At 37.8% G+C, this 24,627-nt stretch overlaps 1 protein-coding gene across 14 annotated transcripts in view; it reads right to left on the bottom strand.

The window, feature by feature from the left end:
• ZPLD1 (zona pellucida like domain containing 1) overlaps positions 1-24,627 on the bottom strand; it is a 101,048-nt gene that overhangs the window by 12,723 nt on the left and 63,698 nt on the right. For 2 of the 14 annotated variants that reach the window (XM_072023951.1, XM_072023955.1), the window contains 5 exons: positions 16,682-16,798; positions 16,444-16,560; positions 8,436-8,549; positions 3,268-3,488; positions 424-605 (listed from right to left, as the gene is read on the bottom strand). In XM_072023951.1, the coding sequence (XP_071880052.1) occupies positions 424-605; positions 3,268-3,488; positions 8,436-8,541 (509 nt within the window). In that variant the 5' untranslated portion in view covers positions 8,542-8,549; positions 16,444-16,560; positions 16,682-16,798. Of the gene's footprint in view, positions 1-423; positions 606-3,267; positions 3,489-8,435; positions 8,550-9,805; positions 9,885-11,781; positions 11,879-16,443; positions 16,561-16,655; positions 16,799-24,627 lie in introns of all 14 variants that reach the window. The other 12 variants (XM_072023932.1, XM_021271452.4, XM_072023954.1 and 9 more) reach the window with 9 other exon arrangements.

Below are 24,627 nucleotides of genomic sequence, written 5' to 3'. Positions count from 1 at the left end.
ATTAGCAGAGAGGCCAAGTGACAAAAAGGAACCCGCTTTTTGTGATATATAGGGTCTACTCATGGAAATATTTCCTCTATATTCACATGCTTACAAACTATTTCATGAAGAATTTTCATGTTTGTTGCTACCATTTTGTCATCAGAAAAACACAATTTTAAGGCAACTTCTGCATCAACTAAGAAAAAAGCAGGTCTTCATTAAAGTATATTATCTTACAGAGTTACATTACTGAAGTTTTTCTCCTTTGCACCACCTCTTCTTTCCCTTCACTGTTTACAAAGTCAAGTATCGCTATTGTTGACTGTACTGCTATAGCACGCATATATTCAGGTGTGCACATCTGTATATGTATGCATATGCACACATGTGGGCTTATACAGACATGGGAATGAAACACATAGGAATGAAAAGCACACTTACGAAGCAAGCTGGGTATTGTTAACCAGGTATTCCAGTGGATAGCTACAGCTAAATTTATACAGAAGCCCAGGTAAATAGCTGATAATCGTTGGTGGGTCTGGTGTATCTATATAGCCCGAAACATTACCTATCTGTATCACTGAGGTATTCCCATAAGCATTGATACCTCGAGCTGAAGACACCTATTGAGGGAGATAGAAGAGAAATATTACCAGAAAGTTGAGCATGGAACAAGAGATATGCCAAAGAATACTGATGCCTTAGACCATCATTTACCCAGAAATACCTTCAGGAAGATCTTTCAAAAATGAATTTGGTTTATTAACACCATGTTGCCTGTGTTCTGGTTCTCACCTCCCCGAGATCAAGCATATACAATTCACAGGGGATACCGCTGATCCTAAAACATGGGCTCAAGCAACATTTCAATATAAAACTGATGAATCCAGGTGCATATTTCCAATGAATTCACATGACTTACTGGGAAAAGCTGAAGGAACTTTTCTATTATGGTTAAATAGCATAAAATAAGCTTCTGTATGCAACTATGAAGTTGATACACAAACAATTTTATTTACAGAAACAATACCTAGTCACTCAATGTTTATTTTTGACAAAGCCAATTTACTTTATAAGCAGATACAAACCAAGCAGCTGAACTTTGCATCTGTGTTTTTGCCTACATTATACATCTCTAAATGATAAACTAAGCAAAAAAAAAAAAAAAAACACTGCCAGAAATGCAAGTTAGATATTTAATGTAAAATCAGATAATGCCTCATTTGAGGATGCCAATACAACTCTAATTCAGTCCCTGGACATGTGTTCTGGTGCATTGCTCAGGCTCACAAACTGCTGAGCCAGTAAAAACAAATAGTTCTCCAGAAAGCAGACCCTTTCCTCCTGGTAGCAACCTGCCCCACTCCATCTAATCTGGATGAGGGAATGGTTTGTGAGAACAGCAAATAAATATGTCCCAAATTACTTTCTCATTAGGCACAAACACAATAAAGCCAGATAAACATGGCACTGGACTTCAGCTGTAGCATTGTATTAACTTCTGCATTATATCAACAATACAAACCCTTTCCACAGTTTTATAGCATGCAATTTCTTTAAAAGCCATTTCATCACTTAGAAGAGTCACCCTGAGGTGCACATGAGCTGCAACATTTTGTAGTAGCACAGGATATGCAGCAGGTATATTGATTGTTTAGCTACAGGAAAGTCTGGAGGAAGATATACAACCATGCACTTTGCCAATGGCATGCGGCTAGCCATTCCCTAAATTGCAGGAAAATGCTTAATATCAGATTACTAGGATCTGTCCCTTGCCTAAGAAGCACAGTGTAGAGCACAGGAGCAACTAGCGACTGCTGTTTTGCTTTCTTCCCACCCCATCCCTTCAAAACAAAAAGTTTTGTTTCACACATTTTAGACCTGTGTTTTATCTGAGTTCTGCCTAAAATGCTACCTTCCCTTTGTACTACACCATCATAAGAACTTCCTGCTCCTTCATTGACTTCTTGGCACAGCATACAAAAACTTAGACGAGGTGAGGGGAAATTCTTGTCAGATTTTTAGTAGCTAATACTTGATCTCCGTATCCCGTGCAGCCTTGTGGGAGCCTCAATCTGTATTTAATTGGACTGATCACACAGCAAGCTCTTACAGTTGTAATCAAACAGCAAGCTCCTGAAGGTTATGACCAACTCCACAGGAAGAGCAAAAGGTTCCTTCCTGCCGAGCTCTCCTACCTCAAGTCATGGTAGCTCTTCAGAGAGGCTGGGAAAAGAATCTTGAGCTCACTGAACTGCTTTTTGTTCAAATAGCAAACAGTTCAAAATAAAACTCAGCCTGAGGCAAACAGGTCAGAGAGCATATTGAACAATTCAGCACGATTTGAAAAAATTATTAGTACCTGAAAGCAGCAGGGTTGTTATGAAAACTGACAGGTAACTAAGTATGAGTATGAATTCTGGAGATCATATGAGCCTCAAAAAGAATACATTTTTGCATATTTTTATAAGTCATTCATAAATCGTTTGATACAGTGATCAAAGATTGAAGCTGAATGCCTAAGTCTGAACTTCAGTCCCACATCTTGGTTTTTTCCTCATGAGTTAAGCACAAAGGTAATATTTTTTGTTCTGTAGGTGTTTGTTTTTTTGTTTGTTTTTTTTTTGTTTTGTTTTGTTTTTTTGGGGGGGGATCAAACATTCATTCAAATTTTGCTTGAAAACCTTGGTTTGTTGCCAGGCAGTTCTAAATATAGCTGTGATTTTACACAGAGTACTACTTGCAAAGATGCCTACTGTTAGCTTCCTTTCTTGGGGTTGGGTCCTCTGGCTGGAATATTCCCCCTGTGACTTTCAGCCTGAAATCCCTGCCTTATCACAGAGTATATAATATCACTCAGCAAGTCCTCTCCCACAAGAGTGCAGAAGTACCCATTCTATAACTCTCACCTGATCAACCAACTCTTAAAAATATTTTTCTTTCATTTCACAAGTAGGTATTTGAAAAGTTTCAGCAAAACAAGACACACTCAAAGGTTTTAAGAATGGCTTGCAAAAATCCCCTTTTCCACTGAAAAAACTACTGCAATAAAAAAGTGTCCAATGTAATCACAGGGCAAGCCTGTCCCACCACATTTTCTAATTAGAAATCAAAATAAATTATTGACTTTGTTTTTCTTGTGAGGAAAATATAATGTACACATTATATTGTAAACTAGGAAAGACAACTTAAGCATTATCTGTAAAATATACGATGCTGTCAGGGCTTTCGCTTGATCCTACGCATAAACATCCATGCTACCATTTCACTTAGATCTCATCTTACCACTAAAGTGTTTCCACAGGATTCCAAAGTACTCAGATTGATGATGAAAATGACCACTGCTGGAAAGGTGTTGTTGTTGATGAACCCCCTGCAGTGAGCATCCCCATGTTTCCCATTCAGAGCCAGATCTGTTTCAGAATAACCAGAGAAAAGAACTGTGCAAAAATTTATCTTCATAGTAATAGTCTGCACTCCACAGAAAACATTGATATCTCGTTCAGCTGCACAAAAATAAGACAGGAAAAGAAATAAGAAGATGCATTTCAACAAACATAAGTATTGCAGCAATTAGTCTTGTGTTGTACCTTCTGATCAAATCGATTTTTAGACCCCAATCACAGCAAAATATTAGAATATAAGTGGTTAAAGTTGCGTTATTCTGAAAAATTATATATTTGAATCTACTCACTAAAGAAAAACATGAAATAATACAGTAAACATACTCTACCATGCAACAAAAATAGTACTCCAAAAATCCCCAAAAAGTCATTCAGTACCACATCCATAAACCAAAGCACTGCAAAGGACTGGAAAACAGCAAGTGGTTATTTATTTGGAGTTTGATTAAACAGCCCTTTTCTGAAACAGTAATTCCCAGCAATTTTGAGAAACTTGGGAGGCTGAGTTCTGCCCTCCAGCCCGCTCCAGATGACATCTGGCATGGAAGTCATGTGCACTTGAGATTGTCTGGAGTCCACTTTGTACCAGACCAGTCTCAGGCTGTGCAGAAGACAATGACTGAAACCACAAGGTGTCCTGCAATCTGTCATTCTGTACATTACAACAATTTAAAAGGACCTAGAAAATAGCAACTGTTACAAGTTGTGATAAGTTTTTGAACAGCAGCAAAAAACCTCCTTCGGATGAATTTGACCCTTTATCTGAAAATTCTGAAGACTTTTATGTATTTGAGTAGAAAAGAATCAGGTTAGGATATAGGAAAAAGTAATAGTTTGAGTCCAGAGCTAGCTATTATATAACTTTTCTATAAGCAAGCCCTTCTCCTTGCATTTAGATGATGGGGAAGGGGAGGAATCATTTATTTTTTCGCCCTAGCGTTCTGCAAAAAGGTGTACTGCATCATGTTCAACACAGACATTACTCCTTTATATAACAACTCATTTATTACACCTGCTTAAAGATTAAGTGCTATTAAAAATTGTAAAAACAACTTCAGTCAATACCATACCATTAAGCCTGCTGAAATGAATTGTTTCACTGCACTGACACAACAGAGAGGAAATGAAATCTCTATTACAATGAACTAGCTCTTCCCCCGTGGTACAGGAGCACAAGCAGTTTAATTTCGACAGCTTTAATGGTGGCTTTAAAGCCAAAACAATCAAGTACAGGAAATAACAGGCTAAACTCTGGCCTTAGCTAATGTGGTGATAAATGTTACTTGCTGGGTGTAAATTTGGGCAGAAAGATACTGGAGGCAAGAACATAAGTTGAAGTGACGCAGCATGATATTCTCCTGGTTTGTACGTATACTTATTTCCAATAAAATAATGTACAAAGATCAAGACGCACACTTTGGTATCCACTACTAGAGGGTTGTAATAATGCACTTAATGGGTATGCTAAGGTAGAGGGAATAGTACAAAAAAGGTAAATAACAAAGAACATGCTTTTACGCTTGCTCAAAGCAATGAACAGATTGTAATAAATTGAAGGATGTAATATAAACTAGCTCACTTAATTTTATAACTCACTTCAAGCCTTTTAAAGAACAGGGTGTTACTTTTCCTGTTAAAGTACCTTTACCACTTGGCAAAATTCTCACTTGACACTAATGAAATGAGAACTCTACAGCACAAAAGCAACCTTAGCACTATACAAGAGAATAAGCTGCTTTCCCAGACTGAAGTTTTGCTCATGCTTTACAAGGAAGTATTATCATCACATTTATTCACTCTGCAACTCAAGCATTGTATTTGTTCAGAAGTGAATCTGAAACTAGATGCAAACAGATCTAATGTCTCTTAAGATTATCAACACACAGCAAATTTCTTCTGAATTTAGGAAGTTAAACATTATCCCTATCTATGTACATTTAAACAAAAGTAGCTTCATTCCCACAGTAAAAGCTTCTGGTTTTCTGAGTCAACATCACATGCAAAACAGAGCATAGCTCATGAGGTACGCAGATACTGCAGTAACAGACACCGTCGAGTCACGGGTGGACTCATGGCAACACAAGCCAAATGCTGACAGCTCCGCTGCCTGGTGCCCCTCTGTGTACTGCCAAGATTTGCCATAGAGAAGACAGAAATACCTGCGGAGGATAAGAGTTTGCCAGAACACTGTTGACAAAAGTCATTTCACCAGAAGTATTTTATAGGACACTTATAGGTCAAAACCAGCCTCTCTGCACAAGCCTCCTCTTGATCAAGTTCCTACTTCAGCGGTGAATTAAAATGCACAGTGCGTGAGAAGTGGCAGTATATTCTGGAGATGAACTAGCTTTACTAAGTTTCGGTATGCACTTACGGCAAGAGCCCCTGCATCAAAGCTGTGTTTCCCATCTGAAGACAGCTGTACTGATGTGGCTGTACACGCCAAAAGCCTTCTAAAAGCTATGCTCTACTGCAATGCAGAACTAAAGCTTTTTCATCCAGGCAACTCTCTGAAGGATGGCAGGATTTGACCTTATTACATATTGTAGAATATGTCTACCTTTCAGTACAAAAAGTCAAAGTACTTTCCATCTACCAAATACATTTTTTTCTTCAATCCTTTTAATTATCTCATACTTACGCTGCAAAACCTGCAAGCTGCAGGAAGAGCCCTGTCTGATTATTTATCAATCTACTTATGCAGCATCATCCCTATGCAAAAAGTCACCTAAGCAATAAATGATAAAAGCACAAACAAATGAAAAATGGATGAGCTCTAAGGGTCCTTCAGGAAGGCTTAATTCCTCATCTTCACTGAAGACAAGCTTCCTAAACTTCTGTTCCTCACAGTCTTAAGTAAAAGAGCAAACAAGTTCAAAACAACAAAAAAAAAAATCAATGGCTTATGTGGACTTGCACACCACAGGCCTCATCTGCAAAGTCCACTCTCACCCTACGTTTGGAACTTCAGCTGACAAAAACATTTCTAATGGGGAACAAATAAGGAACAGAGAAGAAAATTCTATCTATAAGCAGGCCCTGCAGGCAATACCTGAATCTCAGAGATGCTTGTTTGAAACATTCTCCTTTTTGACCCCCTCATTCCCTGCTCCCTGTTACATTCGACCTCAGAAGGCAGTGAGGCCTGCACATACAAAAGCCACAGCCTAAGCCATGCACCAGGGAAGTGACCAGAGCAAGATCAAGTCGCCTCTCTCAGCAGAGGCTCTCACCCATCCTCTGGGCTTCTTGAACCCATAAAAAAAGAGTTCCAGCATGCTCCACTAAACCCTGTATGTTACTTAGCCTCCTGAACACCAAAAATACTTGCCAGATTTGAGGACAACAGGGTTTTTTGTTTTCTGTTTTTTTACCTGTAACTCAAATGAATGACTAACATAAGCAGAATTTTTTCTTCAGCCCTAAGAGTTTTGATTAAATTCCAACCTTTGAATCTGTGCTGTCTGAGATCACAAACAAGAAAGAGCAGAACTCAACTCTCAGCTGCAATGTGCAGAACAGCATGATTAGAATTGACTTTAAAAAAATCTGTGTACTTGTAGCCTAAACAGATGTGCCCCTGACTCCCTGAGATTCATCAGGCATGGAATCTGATATAACCATTACTATGAGACAGAACTGCAAGTGGCCCCTAAATCTCCAAATAAGAGCTGGATTTAATTCATGGGTATCACATAGCAAATATAAAACCTTGGCACAGGCTTAGTGCAAAAAGGTGACCAGAGAAGCTTTTGCAGAGCACAGAAAGAAACTAAGCTTCCCTCTAGTGGTTGCAATCCTCTCAAGAAGCCTGAAACAAGGGAAAAAAGTTGCATGAAAAACTATGTAAGGCAGATCTGAGGCAGGTGGGTCCAATTCACCCACTATTTTGAGGCAAGTCTGTTAAGCTCTAAGAACAGAAATATAGAAGTAGCTCATGAAATATTCAGCTAAACAATGATTTATTTTATTATTTTTTTTTACCACACAAAGAAAAAAAAATGTATTTGATCCTTTTCACGTCTTGTATTTCTTGATTTTTCATATTCACAATAATCAAGGGAAAGACTTAAACCCACTCTTCATGTCAGCAAACCACCTAGCAGTGTGATGTAATAGGAAGCAGAAAACATGTACGCTTTCTACCAACTTAAATTGAATAAAAAGGGATGATCCTTCCTGAAGGAAAATCAGCACTATAATTATTTGAAAACAACTCTGAAAGGCATTACAGCATAATACTAAACTGAGAGATCATCATAGCACCATTTGATTCAATCACTATCTCAGAAACACAAGACGTGGATCAGTTAAAATCAGCCTCGTATTGTTATTATTCTGTCCAAGAAACAATGGAGGCACAAAGGATAAGCCATATAACAGACTTAAAACTTTCTTTAGCTGAGTAAACTGATATACATATTGCTAAGATCAAAATGTAATTTTATTTCTAACTGTATTAACAGCTCCAGATGTCTGATGTCCCCAGAACAACTTAATTCTATTTTCTTAATGCATGAATGTAGGTCATCCATAGATAAGTCTCATTGCTTCAACTGCTCTTAACCAAGAGCTTAATGTTGAAATGAGGCACTGAATTTTACCATCAACTTTATTTTGTTCAAAAATTGGCATATATTCCTGTATTTCAATAAAAGTACATAAGTAACTCATACAGACAAAACATGAAAGAAAACCCAGTTAGAAATGTCAAACTCTTAACCCTACAAAGAACATTTAAAACACCATGACCTCTGATAAATTTCTTGGACAGGACAGAGCCCTGGAAAAAGCATGTCAAACCCAGCTCATGTGAGAGGAGTTGTATTTGTTAATACTAGGCTGAATTTGACCCATTGTGCAATTAAAAAGAGAGTAAAACATAACATTAGAGCAATTTTATTGTCACTCGGATAGTTAACACTCTCTTAATGTGAAGCCCTACCCCCAGGCTTCAGACAGATTTAAAGCTCTGTATTTAAAAATAAGCACTGCTTTGAACCAAGACAATAAAGAAGCCATTTAGAAAAAAGTCTATTAAACACTTACCAGGAAACCTGCTATGGAGGTTAGCATCACAGTTGTATCCATTGAACTGAGCAGTCACTGAAAGCACTTTAATCGTCAGCAGGAGCAGAAACCATACCTGTTCCATTGCAAAACCTAGCAAAACATTAGGTGGTTATTACACACATCTGCTCATTGCATTCAAGATGCTTACTGCAGACATTTAACCACTAGGGAGGTGATGGCCTCCAGCAAAGGAATCTGGAATAAAGCTCACAAATGTATGGGAAAGAGGCCACAGGCAGCTGGGCCCATTTCTCTACTTCTGAATAATGAATAATTTCTATTAACTTCTACAGATTGTAGTCATAACTTGTGGCAAAAGAGATACTCAAGGATGGTATAAAAAGGAAAACCTGCCCTAAAATATATTGATAGATTAGAAAAGTGCTTACGTATTTAAATGCAGGGTGTTTTTTTAAAAAAAAATTTCAATGTAAAAAAGCCATTGAGAAAGATAAATTAAACAGAACAATAGTTTTATTTCAGCCAAGTCCTTGAAAACTGTATGGATAAATGGCTTGTTGAACACTTCTCAGGCTCAAGGTCCTCGAATGAAATCAGTCCATATCTAATTGCCAAAAATCTGTTCTTTGAAGCATGCATACAATTGTATTGAGCTCATGTACAGAGTTGGCATAGAAATTACATCTACTTGAATCATACCTGACAACCAGACTAGAAGGTCAGAATGCATGAATTTTTAATGTCTCAAGTAATTACTCTTCCTGGGAGGAAACCTCCAAGGTGTAATACCTATGATATTTAGCAAAATGAAAAAAACATCTGATTCACACATCTGTCAAAAATATCCCAGAATATCAAATATCAAGGATTTTGTCCACAAACCTAAGTCTTATTCCTTTTTGGTTTTTTGCTTTTCTTTTTTTCTTGAATGATCATAAAATCCATGCTGATCTGGAACTCAGATTCACCAATACTCTTCATACACAGGAACTGAGCAATTCTGAGGGAGTTTTAAGAGGTTTGCTTCCTCTAACACCACAGCTAGGGACACCAATCACCACCTTACTCCAAAAGGACGAAGAGCATTCATCAACTCCACAGAAAAAACACCACCTCCATGCAGGCATGGAAAAAGCTGGCACAGAGAAAGAACATTTGAGACAAACCCCAGCTCTTGTAAATGGATCATTTGTGGATGTATAGTGGTCTGAGCTAAAGCCTACTCATATTAATGCAAAGACTTCCCCTAATTTTCAAACTGGGCTCCTGGAAAATAAACCTGGGATTTAAGCCCTGCATTGAGAAAGGGACCCATGCACAACACTCCCAAATGTTCCTTGGCAGCAAACAAACCAGCAAGAACAAAGCAGTGAGTCACAATCTACCTAAGGAAGCCAAAGAGATGTCCGTGTATCACCAAGGGAGTCTAGCCATTCACTCCTACACAGTTCTGCTTGGGAGTACCTGGGATTAAAAAAAAAAAAAAAGGAATTGAAAACACCAGGGCCTTTGTAAGCATGCATGCTGTCACAGGGACTTGGCCTTTCTATATCCCATCCAACTGGAACTATTCTCTTCTTTATAAGTCAGGTGTAACTTCTGCTATCCTATCCAAAAGCAATTTCACTATGTAACACCTGCACTACTTCCCGATCCAAGTGTGACCTATAGCAACCTCCTTTTAGTTTCAGGGGGATAAAAAGCTAAATGAAATGACACTTTGACCCTCTGTTCTTTTTCAGTTAGACTTCTGTGGAGGTTAACAGCACACACAGCTAATGCTGATGAAGAATTAGGAGTAAAAAAGAAATTAAAATTCCGAACTGGTTTGCTATGAAACCTCTGCATTTTTATGAACTCCTTACCCTTTCCTCAGAATAAGTTGTGTTGTTTTGTTTTTGTAACCCACGAAAATTCAAACTATTTTGAAAGAAATGTTTTTAGTTTGGAAAACTGACATTTCTCCAGTGTACTGGAGCCTCACCTCTGCATGTAAAACAGATACTTGGATAAAGTGGTTATTACTGTTCTGTTGTATATGAGCTAGTTTCTGATGTCTGTTACAACAGTATAAATCAAGGGCAATTTACTAAGATCTAAATCTGACTTCAATTTTCTAACTGCTACAGTATTTTTTGCTACCAAAAAAAAAAAAAAAAAGCCATTTGAAAAGAATTTAATGAAAGATGACACTGACAAAGCTGTAGCTTAGCTATTATTTTAGATGAAAAGCAGAGCTTATAAGTAAATTCTAAAATTTTAATTATTAAACTTGACTGCTGCTGTGTTTCAGAGGAAGGAGAGATGATTGCTAAGGACCAAAACTGAATTAAGACATTAAGTATTTATAGCATTAGTTCTCTAGCTGCATTCAGAGCAAGTCAGATTTTAACACCACCGCTTACGTCTAACTTGCTCCCCAACTACTCACTCATCTGCAGATGGATCATCATGCAGATTCTACATCACCAGTTGGGCTGACTCCTGCTGATTTCAGTTAAATAAGTAGTAATGTGCCTTTACTATTATTATTGTTATTTCTTGTGAGAGAATGCAGGACTAGAAAAACACCCAAGAAGTCAACTTCACCTATCCGTTTACCTCAGTATGAATCAAGGTAGTTGTATTTGCTCATTCTACTTGCTCTTAAATGTCTCTAGCAATTTCTCAATCAAAAATGCTAAATTTCATCTGAATAAAAAATCATAAAGTTTCATCAAAATGGTACTTCTTGTCTGTACACACATGAAATGAAAAAACCTACACATGAAAAAGTAAAACAAGTGTCAGGAATAGGGCAGTTTACAATCCATCAGTCAATGTGCCAATGTGAAAGATTCACGTTTGCCCTTTTTTAATTCCTCTTATAAAGGCACGGAGTTCTTGGAGCCATTTTTGAGGTATACAGTTCTAGGTGCTTTCCAAAACAGCATGCTTCTCTGGTCCAGCAAGCAGCAATCATATTTGGTTCTTAAAAAGACATTTTCATGATCCCAAACACATCAACACACACCGCAAGGGAAATGTGAGCCTTCCTATGGAACTCCTAGCTGAAGAACACACTCTAGGTTTCAATTAATGTACCCAAAGTACTATTCTGTTTTCTTCAGACTTCATTCTCCACTTTTCTCTGCTGAGCATCATCAAGGATCTTCCATGTTTACATGATTTACTATGTTTTATGGCATTCAATATAGTGCCTGGACTCACCAAAATCCTCAAACCACCTAAGAAAATCCTTTCATAGTCCCTTAAATGATTTCACTTCCAAATGTTTCTGCCTCCACCCATCCACCTAAGGATATCTTCAAAACAAGGATTAATATTTTCTATTTAGCAAGTGAACAGTTCTTTTCATTACCTTGGGGATGGAGGTAAAGTCTGTGTGCAGGACTTCAATCAACACCAAAAGAAATTCACATGACAACTCTCTCAAGTAGAACAGATTTAAAGGACAACTACAGACAAAAAGACAGGGATTTCAAGAGTTACCAAACATGGTTCATTAAATTATTTCAGAGATTGAGAGACCGTGGATCATTTAGATTTCTAAAACCACCAGTGCTGTGGAAAAATTGCCCAATGTATTTGGGTTTCAATGTAATAAAATGACACTAAGCTTTCAGAATGCTGAAGTAGCCAGGGTATGAGACTCTGATAAACTGAAGATTATATATATATACATGCATATATACATGTGTGTGTGTATATATTTATATTTGCACAGTCATAACTGCAAGTCTTGCTGTTCTGTGTTGTGTATCACTGAAGAGTACAAAGAGGTAATAGTTTCAACATGCATTCCTCAATTCAATTATTTTACAAAGTCCTTGTCTCTACTTTCACACAAGTTGCCATGTTAGAAAATCTCCACAAAATTTTCAAGTAAAGATGTCTACAATTCAAAGAAAATCTATTTTGCATTCAATTTAGAAATTCTGTGGAATGGTGACCTGCCTAAATTCCCACTTCATTTCTCTTTCATTACCTGACATTTAATTCTCTTGTTTATCCATCCTCTTCAGAATGATCTTCAAAAATTTTCCATTGTCAACAGCATTCACTACTGATTCAGCCCTTCATTTTTTTTACTGAAATTCATTTGTAAGCTAGTTCTGACTTGAGCACATTATTTATTTCAAATATTAATCCTATATAACAACAGTTTATAACCTACTGCTAGTTCTTAATTTTCCATTTATGGGGTGTGGCAGTGCTGCGAAATAATATGGTGATATTTATGCCTCTTGACAAAGTCTTTCAAAAAGAATAGTTAATGGGAATAATGAAAAATCCTGAAAGAAAATTATAGATGTGATAAGTGCATAATAAAGCTAGTGGAAGAAGAGTTCCATTTACAAGTGTTTTCATACAGATCTAGTAACTGCCTAAATGGTTCCTAGCAACATACATTAGGTCTCTACAAGTAATGGAATAGAAAAATTATTGCTTTTACTCAAAAATATTTTTAAGTTATATTGTTGAATGCATTCTATTTCTCATAGTCATCTCATGACAAATGAGTTCCTTGTCTTTTTGGTTCATGTCCGTCTTGCTGCTGCACTTGCTTCTGCATCTCCGTGTAACCAAGGATTTGTTGTAACAGTGTATGCTAAAGTACATTATTTTAATTATTATGAATATTTTGAGGTGTTAAAATCTCAATGACATTGTTGTATAGTCTGAATAGAAACTCACTACATATTTACAAGGTATAAAGAGAAACAGCGATCAAATGAAGAATATGCCTACATTAAATATTTCCAAGAGTCTCAAGTAGCACAATACCTTTCAAGGAGATATGAGACTAGAAGCGAAACAGTTAAAGCATTTTAAAATAACTGTTTTTGAACAAGGCATACACTGAGTTAGTAGATCCACTTGTTGAAAACATGGATCAAACTGTTGACCTGCTATTCTGTGCCAAGCATGAGAGTTACTCTAGTTGTTTCCGACATCCACGAGTGAAATACAAATGAGTTACCTTTCTCCCACCCCATTCCATACTGTTTTTATTGTAGCTATGCTTAAAAAACAGTTTGATTTTACTTAAATATAACCAGAACACACAGGTTTTTTCCTCCCACACAGATCATCTGAATAGGCTACTTAGATCTTTATTCCTGCATTTCAAAGATATTGCTAAAACTCCTTCAGACATTTGTTTTAACAAGCTAAGGCCTTTGAGAACACTAGTGTTTTCCAAGTCACGCTTATTGTATCATATAAGAAAAGTACCTAAATATTAAGCATCTGATAGGCAAGCTAAAAAAAAAAAATCAAAATTTGTTTGAAATGTTTGACGCTGTGATTTTTGGATTCTTCAATAAGATGTGAAAAAAAAAATAAAAATAAAACAAAAGCTTCAGATATAAAAATTCAAAAAAAGAAATCACACCCTGAGCCACACAGGAAAGATTTCTATGCTATTCTCCCAACCTGCAAGAATAATCATCGTTTCCCACAGGACATTCACACGGATATGAAGTACAGAACGCCATCACTGAGAGCAGATTTGAGAGGAAAACTGGTCTGAAGCAAGTTATTAATGGTCATATCTTTGGACAGGAATTAAAAAAAATCAAATTAAACTTAAAAATTCTCTTCTCACTTTCATACTCTTTACATTGTCCACTGCATAAGAAAAAAAAACTGACATCAAAAGGAGACTGAGAAAGAAAGAAAATTCAGTACAGGATTTGAAGACTATTGCTGTCATCTCAAAAAAAAAGATAATTTTAACCCAGATATGGAAGTCCTTGACAAAACAAGACCTTCTTTTCATTATTAAAATTCATAATTTAATATTTTGCACTTTGCTCTACATTTCTCCTTAATCTTGTGAGTTCGAAGTTAGATTCTTAGTGCAACTTTGCACATACTTAGATTCAACATGAAAATCCAAGAACATAACTGAAAACATACTTCCTATTAAAGTCACTGCACATCTGACTAGTATCATAAAATTAAAGTCATTTTGGATTTCTCACTTTGGTCACAGCACATTATGAACAAGAAGTTCCATAGTCAAAACAGACTGATTACAAAACAAGGACCATCACATTACCACCAGGCACACAGCACTCACCTACAGACTGGTAGCACAAGTATCTGCAATGAACACAATGACTACAGAGTTTGAGTCATTGGTTAATTACTCTGAATATTGAGAAAAATTGGCTGATTTTGTTCTTGCACCTGTTCCACATTGTGCTCCTCTTTCACTTTTAGCAGAGATGCTGCAATTTGAAAATCAGTAAGAGACTAAAGCAAGCCCAGGATCATCTTAGACAAATACACAAGCAATGGTTGAGCAGGGTCCCCAGTATGGGCAAACAGAGACCAGCCTAAATCCTGGAATGAACAGGTTGTTTCTAGGCTAAAAGACATTCAGCACATGCACGTTCAGGCTACCCATTTCCTTCTCAGACCACTGATCATTATGGGGGTTCCATCAGCTAGCAAATTTACAGAGACCATCAAATCATTTGATATAGGCCACTGAAGAGTCATCGCATGATAATGGCCTTCAGTTGCCTCTAACCATGGTCTGGATTCAAAAAACACCAATCTACAGATGAAACACTCTTAATCCTATTGCCTGCCCCCAGAGCCTTGCAGTCACATGGGCAGATGAAGATCTAAATGAGTATCATTCTACTTAATTACTCTTTTTACGCTTTTGAAGAGAGCAATATAAATATAAATCTTCAGTAAATAATGCTTGATGTCACTAGCAAGTAGATTATACTGCAGCCATCTGTTTGCAGCTTGAAAAGTTACCATTAAAATAAGACTTCATCGACAAAAAGCAGCAACAGTTTATGCTATCGGAATGACTTCACTTTCCTGACTTTTAGGAACAGAAATTATACAGTAAAGCTGTAGAATACTGCTGTAGCATGGTACAGTCCTATCAGATCCTTAAAAGTTAAGCAAATACAGGGTAAAATAATGCTGCTAATATCTTGGTCTAAGCAGGTATAGAGAACCACAAGTTTCATAAGCACTTGAAATCAGAGAGCACTTATTGTTCTGAAGCTTACATTTAAAAAGAAAATACTTTTTATTATGAAAGATTTGCTTATGGATATTTTTTTCACTGTGTTTTGAGTCCCTCTCTTAGCCATTTTGGACTTATAGCTAGGTTTGAAATAATTCTCAAGCCAGCGTCTAAATCAAGCCTGAGGGATACTGCTCAAGACCTAGCTGAAAGAAAACAAAACATCACACACTAATAAAAAAACTTCTTTGATCAAAAGCACACAAGCAGGGCCAATAGCCCCTTCTGCTGCTGCTCTTAGACCATGATAAAGTTTCCTCTCACAGTACACACAGCAATTAGAATAACTATGTCAATTTGGATCATATCAGTTCATCAGCTTAACTGAAGACTTGATTTCAAATCCCTGCTATTTTTACTCAAGAATATATTGTCATTATTAATACTTTAAAAAAATAATGAAAGGTGGTGCAATTATCACATCCAGTCTGCTTTGTGACTGGAGACAATGTCATTTCCAATCAGCAAACCCATTTCATTATATTGCAGTGGGAACCAGATAAGTCTCGCTTATCAAAATTTTCTTCCATCAATGTAATGATTGTGGGAACAGGCACACTGACACCACAACTTGGATAACATTGTCTCCCTCAAGCAATTGATTGTTTTCCTCCTGAAAGCAAAGCGAGCGGGTTTGACATACATTGGAAACATCAGCAATACAAGGGGTTTTTAACCTTCCTCCCCTCACATTAACAGTGTGGGTCTGGTCTGGGTACATTTAGGTAAAAGATAAATTGAGAAAAAACATCTCATAGTTGGATGCTAATTTGCCTTCTTGTTTTCATTAGCCGTTCCCTTAAGACCTCTTTCCCAACCAACTCCATCTGAGACTTTCCAGTGAGATTAAACTTGTCAGGCAAGTGTTAAAGCGACAACTTTTTTTTTTTAAGTTACAAATAATTTGACATTTACCAATATTTTAAAAAGTTCTAGTTGGCTGACATGGTGGGCACTTACCCAAATCCCCTGTAGCTGTTGAGTCAGCTGTACTCCATCTATCCTGTACTCCCGCATGTGATCAAGTGTTCAACTTCTCTGCCCTGTAGAACTTTTTCAGAAAACACTCTGAGCCTGCTGGTGGGGGAAAAGAGACACTCATTATGAAAATTCTTTTTAAGATAGGTCTGGATTTTAGATGGGAAAATTTGACAGGTCTCAGAATAGTTTACAAGTCTGTTCATCACCAGACTGAAACCTGAGCAGGATCTTTATGGTGGCTTTTTTCAGTCCTTTTTTTTCTTACAGCCTTTTGATCTGCTTCTCTCCACTTGTATGAAGATCTCCAGAGGTCCATGTGGGGCAAACAATCAACCTGAAGAAATTATTCTGTCATCAGCTTGTTGAGGGAAAACCTTGTCTGCTTAAAAAGAGGGGTGGGAGGAAGGAGACAGATGGAAGCAGTGAGATAGGATCAGTAACTAAGCTGCAAGGTTATCAATGTCCCGTTGTGTGTTGTGAGAAGTGCCCAGTTTTTTTCAATTCTAGGCTAAATTCATAGTACAGAACAAAACAAAAGCAAAAAGAGCGACATTTCACGCTGAGATGAAAATGTGATATGGGGGTGTCATTATGAATACAGGTGTCAACAGAATGATAATTACAAACAGTACATCAATGCACACAAAGCCAACTGCATACAAAGGCAAGATCAAGCTGCTAGAAACAGAACCTGCTTCATAACATCTACTCCCCGATCTCTGAGACTTAGAGGGGGGCAGAGGGAGGTGTTTAACTCCCTTCTGTTGCATTAGTTTTCTTCTCCCTCCTGCCTCCTTTTGCTCCCTCCTCCCTTCAGTTTTTGTTACAGCCATCTCTGCCTGGAAGATTTCATTATACCTTTAGTCAGGTAAAAACATAGTCTATAGGTTTTGGCACCACAGAGAAAGCTTTGGAGGTGCCTGGACTTTTTGGTGCTTAGCCTGGTTTTCGGAACAGAGAAGCCCTCCCTTTGCCATGCCTTCACTTAGGCCAACTCCTGGTAGACATCAAAGTAATTCCGAGCACATCTGTGGCAACCCTGGCCAGCCCCAAAGAGTAGCCATGGTGGTGGCCTAACACATTGGCTTCCCTGCCCTACAGAAATGTGCTACCAAGGCAGCAAAGCAGGAAAGCAGATTTCCCCTTGAGCAGCAAGCCCCCTCACGCACAATCCTCATGCTCTGTGCACTTGAGAATGGCAGATCATTCCTGGCTGCTCCAAACCCAGCGGGGAGAGCCCAGTGCTGCTCCCAAACCAAGCAGACAGAAGTTTCTAGTCTTTTTTTCAGGCATACTCTGTAACATTAGCGGTGGTTTGGCTGTGAGCGGACTCAAAAAAAAAAATCCAACCTTACAATATAAATAGCACAATATAGCAAGGACTAGAGCAGCCTTGGACTAATAAAAAGATAAACCAAGGGATGTGCAGCAATGACATGTCTTTTACTTCATATTAAGTGTTTAGACAGGTTTGATACCTCATCTCACACGTCCACAATGAAGTATCTCAATGTAATATCACTTTCACAAACAAGAGTGCTATAGCATGGTCTTACCCTTGAGTAGGTTTCTGAAACAAGAATCTCAGTTTAAGACAGCTATAAAATCAAAAGTTATCCCTTGCCTTTTGGCCTTCAGATGAGTTTATTAAAAACATCAAATCATCTTACGACACCCTCTGCAATTTCTCTCCATTTCCACTGTCAGCCACTACAACTTCCACTACATTTAGGTTGCTTCCCTACACAGGGATGCACACACAAACAAGTCCTTGCCAGCATCACAGCTGTCATCTGATCTTTCTCTTGCTGCAGATGATGTTCTTCAATAAAGAGACAACAAAGAAGGCTGCAGGACAGGTCCTTACAAACTTAGACTCACCCCAGAAGCCAGTCACGTCAGCAGCTATGCACAGAGGAATGGTGGCTACATGCTCTGGGGAAACTTACATGTATCTTATTTATCTACTCTTTCAAATTGAAATAAAAAGAAATCCCTGTATTCATTAACATGAGGGAAAAAAAATGAATGAATATTTCACCACTAATCCCTAAAGGGATGTGTCCAGACTACTTGATTCTCTGATCTCACACAGTTCACTTGTAGAGAAATTATTTTTGCTCTGTAAAACATCCAATATTATTGCAAGCTTTCTTCAAAATGATTCCCAACAGCTATTCTGGCCAGAGCAAATAAAACAACTCTATGAATTTATCAGGTAAAAAGCAAAGTGTAGCTTTCCAAATGTACCTCATTACAACCATAATACACTTGTTCACTTAAAAATTCAGAATCTGTCCCTATTCCAAAAATCTTTTTGCCTAGCTCACTAATTGTTTTATGTATTATTTGATATTAGAAGAGATGATTCTTTTAAGCAATGATTTTTGAGAATTTTTGAACAGAGCCTGATTACAAGTTGTAGTAACTAATATCTAAGGAGCTTTCTCTTTCCTTGTATAGAGATGTGGAGAAAAACAGTTTTCTGCCACTCTCCTTTGGATTTGGAAAGCCCCACTCACTCAAAATTTGTTGCTGATACCCACAATGGAAAAACTTAGTAGAAGAGAACAAATTCCAAAGGGGTAGGTCCAAAGACTCTTAACCAGTCCATACGTCAGCTAAATTCTGCTGCTGATTTGCCCATGATATAACTTAAGAGCCTGCCAGATTTGCATTTCTCTTAGGCAAATGAATAATATTATTTATTATTAATCAGCAAAAGAAATAATCTTTTCTTTAACTACTGATATCAGAATTATCCTCTTCTATAGAGCTATGGAGATATCCTATATTTTCTTTTGCCAGGTTTACATCAATATTAAAACTTCACCATTAATAAGAAATTCCACAAAACTCAACTAGACTGCTAACTTGTTAAGCATGAGGAGAAATAAGACTATTCCAAAACAAGATACTCTTCAATTCTATAATTCACATGGAATTCCCATGCTCAGTTAAGAAATTAAAGGTATTGCTCTCCTAAGGGAAACTCAGCCTTTTCAGGAACAAGTTCAGGAAGTGCGCAGTGATTGCTGGAGGGTCCGTGTAATGAATTCTGCAACCTACAAGGCTTTCTAGAGGGAACAAGTCAGCCAAAACATATTTCCATTGTTTAAGATCAGAAGAACTCTTACACATGATTAGCTTATCTACTCACGTATCTTGTCTGCAATATACCTCAAAACCAAATGTTTCAAAAACGTTCAGGAAAAGTACATGATTAAAAGCATAACTTCTGCTGACACACAATCCAACCCTTCCCACAAAATAACCTGACAGAAATTAGTTTATACTTGGGATATAGACATATACTTGTAGGCACTCTCATGCATTTCCTCTCTAGACCATATCAGTATCTGTTTACAGCTATTACATCCCCTCTTATCTACCTCTTCTCCACCCAGGCCCAAACCAGTACTTTCACCTCTCCTTATGATGAAACTGCATAGGCCTATGAACATATTCTGCCCCTCCTCCAAGTGTTTTGTGTTTCTCATTTTTGTTTGCATTTAAAATGACACACTTTTCTAGGTGTTTCTCAGTATAAAGCCCCTTGGTGTAAGACATTCAGGAAACAAATCGGGTAATAGTGTGAAAGATCAGATTTAATTCAGAACCCAGCTAACAGACAAGCAGTTTACTACACATTCATACTGTACATAGAAACACCTCATGTAGCTGCAAGGAAAAAATAATTCAGAAGAATCGATACTGTATGAGAAATTCTTCGCAAGATGTAGTCAAATACACTTACACAAACACAAGGCTTAAAAAGCCTTGTCTACTTATATTATTGGCATCTAGAGAGAGTGTGTACAGGTTTTAAATAACCAAACAATATTCAGCCTGAGAACTAACCAGTTCCCTTTCTATCTTGCTAAAGCAATGATAATTTAAGTCTCTGAAATGCAAACTGTTAGCAGAACAGGGAGCACATGTGAGGAAAAAATGATCATGAAATTACATTTGCACTGAAACATCTCACAGACCCCAAATCCAGTTTATGCAGAGCTTTACCAAAGGCAAAAACACGACCTGAACAGATTGTAAATAACCCTGGCATGAGTCTCATCTGGGTAAAGACCATAGAACTAGGATACATAAATCCCTGTTAGTCATACCAATGCACAACATCATACATCAAAGGACCGACGTGTTTCAGTATCAGCAGAGGTAAACTTAAATAAGAAATGGTTGTAGTAACAAATTGTGAATTGGGATTAATAAAAACATGAGACTACAGTCAGCTTCTCCAGCTTTCTGGAAAACTGACTGCTTGGTAGCAGGAAATAAGTGTTGTAGAAAAGCATTATAAACAGTCAATTTCTTGCATTAAAATATTTTGTTTCATAATTTCTCTGCCTTTGTTTTGGATCTGCAGGCCCCCTACAAGGGGAATCAATCTACACCATGTCAAATGTGAACTTCAATTTACTGGGGAGTTTTTAGAAAATATTTTTCATATTAGCTGTAACAGAGATGAAAACCCACTATGAAAATAAATTTACAATTAAACTTCTTGGATTACATAGAGAATTTTGATTTCCCCACCCCACCCCCCAAAGCGAACAAAAGTAAAAATAATTGTTACCATGTTCCATCTCATCTTTAGTCATAGATATTTATACTGTCTAAACAATTTGCAGTTTGTTTTGAAGACCATGGCAGTTTCAACATTTCTAAATATGTACATGCTCTTTACTGTTATACTAACTCTAAGCATCACACTCTACTATCTCTAACCACAAGACACTCCTTTTTGAGCCCATTTCCACCCTCTAGAAAAACCCGGAGCCTATATTCCTTTCCTCTAACAACTAGATTATATTTAATATCTTTCACTACTTCAACCATTTCTCTTATACTGAGTCTTGCAGATTTTCAAATGAGAAAGGCTATTTTCAACCTGAAAGCAAAATCAATCTGGCTCTCTTGCTTTACAGCATTGCCCTTCCTTGTTTCTCTGCTATTTGTTTCTTCAACTAAATGCAGATGTCACCGGCCTTTCTTTAGCAAAAGGAAATAAGTGTCCCATTAAGTACTTAGAGGAGTGGACAGATTCTCCCATTCAGCTGGTTCCCTACACACTTGCTAGTGCCGAACAGCAAATCTTGTATTTCTGAGAAAGGGCCATCACAGAGAGGTTATTTTCCTCTAAGTGGTTTCCTTATTTCACCTGTTCTCAAGTTTAGTGTTAAGTTGCTGAAAGATTGCCTCATTCATATGATTGGGAGCCTGTTAGACTCCAGAGCATAAAGTGAGCGAGGCAATAATTATTTGTTTGAAAAACACAGGTAGTCTAGCTTGCATTGCAAAGAAACATGCCTGAGTTTTCCATTATTCCAGAGGCAAATCCTGAAACCTATTTCCTTTTCAGAGACTCAGTCCATGCTCACAGTGGTGGAAAATTACACAGACAGCCCCAGTTGCTTTTCATGTTCAATAACAGTCTGAACAGAGATGAAGCAAATGGGGGTGTTTGTCCAAATACATTCTGCTGCTGACTACATGTGTGAACACACCTGGGTTTCTCTAAGGAGGAAAGCCATCTCTGCAGAAGGTAGGATGAGAGTTTAATGTCCTTTAGCATACCATCAAACCTCCACAAGCCTTCTGGCTATCCCTTCCCCTGGTGTGAGAGAGTTTTTCTGTTTTGGAGTTTGGTTGACATGGCGCTATAAGAGCTTCTCTTGGGATTGTTTTTTGAAGTGTGGGTGTTTTTATTTTGCTTTTGTTTTTTCTGTTGTTTTTTAGAGCTCCTTTTATTTAAGAATACAGCAAGTAAGCAAGTGCAATAGCACAATAAGCACAGAGCTTCCATGTTTATTCAGGCCACACACAGACTTAAGACCACCTTCCATGAGCTTCTTCCTCCGTCAATACAGTGCCTGTTTTAATTACTAGGAGGATTTTCTAGCATTTAATGTGAAGTAACTCCAAAGCCCAAACAGCATCAGGTGTCAGGAAACCAATCATGGAGAGAGAACAAGCAAAAACAGATCAGAAAAGATATGCCATATAAGAATCCTGACCTGCTCCTCCTAGGCCATACTCAGTATCAGAATACGGAGCTGCAGACTGTCCCCCTAGGAAAAAAATGAAGCTCACTACATGACCTCTATGAACTGGATTTAAGATGCATGTTCATTATTTTGCAGAGGGAATGTTCAACAGGATCAATATGCCATTGAGATAAAAGAATAGTATAAATTGTCCTGAGAGTTGGTTAGAATATTCTTTACTGTCAGCCAGGGAATTAAAAACAGAGCAGGAGGCATATTAAAACTGTGCTTTTATAAGCTTAATCAGTAGGCTGGAAAATGAGTTTCACAAAGAGATAATGAGCTTCCAAATCATAATTTGCCAAGGGTGCATCGATTTCACTGGTCTTCACATCATTTATGAGCATCCAGCAAAAGAGTACCTTCCTGCCCCAGGCCCCCAGCAGGCAGAGGCCTGAGCCCGAAGGACTCCACCTACACGAGTAGGAGTTACCGATTTAATGGCTGAGTGAGGAAAAAAAGGTCATGAATTTAGATCCATTTGAGATGGATATTTTATGCTCTTTGCTGAAACTGGAAAAATGAGTGTTTTCACATCCTATTGAATAAACATTTGCTTCCCCTTTGGGGCATCTTCAAAGATAAGTGTTATTTAATAGTTAAAATCACAAAATTAGTCATGCCTCCATGGCTTTACCAACCCCACCGTCACTACACTTTTTACCCCTAACCCCCAGTAACAGTTACAGTACTTATCAAGTACATGGGAAAGCAGATTGAAGGTCCATCCTCTAGCTCAGGGGAGCCTATCTCCCCTTAGAAACAGCTCTATTAAGTCAATGAATAGAACTTACTCCTGGTTTAGTGACAACAGTGTGTCCCCACCTCACCTGAACCCATCACACAGACTCTAATATTGGTTAGGACAAATGAGAACAACCCAGCTTAGCTGTAGATCAGTACCTAAAGCACTGCTCTGAGAAATAAGTTAAAACCCCTCAGACTAAGAAATGCATTGAATTTGATCTTCTCTATCTTAGTCAAGCAGCCAGGTCACTAGAGTACCAGGGAGGAGCTACTGCAGAGGCAGGCATGTAAAACTTCTTATACAGTGCATCACAGAAGTGACATGGCAAACAATAAAAGGTCTTTCATTCAAGTTTGCATTTGATTTCTTTCATCACAGCACACAAGAGGCATACACACACATACATTCTTGTTACACTGAATCAGCCTTGTTTCTCCCCCTCCCTCCCGCCATCACCCATCTGTAAGTGTCCTATGCTGAAAGGACCAACAGCATTTTTCAGGGGGAAATTTGCAATCACAGGGAATGGTCCTGTCATCTGATACCCCTATCTTCTTGTCATTCCTCTACATATCCTATTTGCAGTTTGCAGTGAAATGTACAAAAAATTAACATTAACTCCTTCCTACATATTCTGCTTTCTAATGCCTTCATCTTATTCGGTTGCATCCCGCTCTTGCTGGTGAGTTAGGCAGATTCAGTACTAATTCTTTGATATTCTGTTATCTCACTTCCTTGTTTAACAGGCATAACTTCTTTTCTTAAGAATTATCCTCACCCCTCAACCTGGTTGCAATCTAGAAAACTGTTTGCCATTGCAAAGCTTAGGCAAAAAAATGTAGTTTACCTTTAGGAGTTATTTATCTTCTGCTAGGGAATAAACAAATGGCCTAGGTTAGGGTAGCTGAACAGGTGGGTGAAGTTGCTTTTTTTTTCATATTTATTATTGCACTTAAAAATTCATTATCCTTTCTCTCCCCTCTGAGAAAAGGAGCAGTCATATAGGGGCAGGGGTTCTGGGATCTGCATACAACTTCTCTTCCATCCATTCAGTCACATCTCCACACAAGTCAGACATGCTTTCTTGAGCCTACACCTTAAGAGTGAGGGTGGCTACACTTCATCTTACTACTTAGTAAAATAAGATCGGGTTTGAAGGACTACACATGATCAGGGAAAAAGACTGACTGCAATAAACCCTGCTACTCACTCTGCTCTTTGTATTGTTTGAGCATGTATTTTCAATAGCGAAGTCTGTCACGCACAACAAGAAACTCAGAGAAGCTATAGCTTTTTTCCTTCTTTCTTCACTTAGAAGAACATGCCCATACCCAGACATTAGCAGGTGTA

The sequence above is a fragment of the Anas platyrhynchos genome, chromosome 1 (genome assembly GCF_047663525.1).
Source record: "Anas platyrhynchos isolate ZD024472 breed Pekin duck chromosome 1, IASCAAS_PekinDuck_T2T, whole genome shotgun sequence".
Lineage (NCBI taxonomy): Eukaryota > Metazoa > Chordata > Aves > Anseriformes > Anatidae > Anas > Anas platyrhynchos.
The sequence above is the reverse complement of the archived record's forward strand: the minus strand, read 5'-3'. Positions and strand labels throughout refer to the sequence as shown.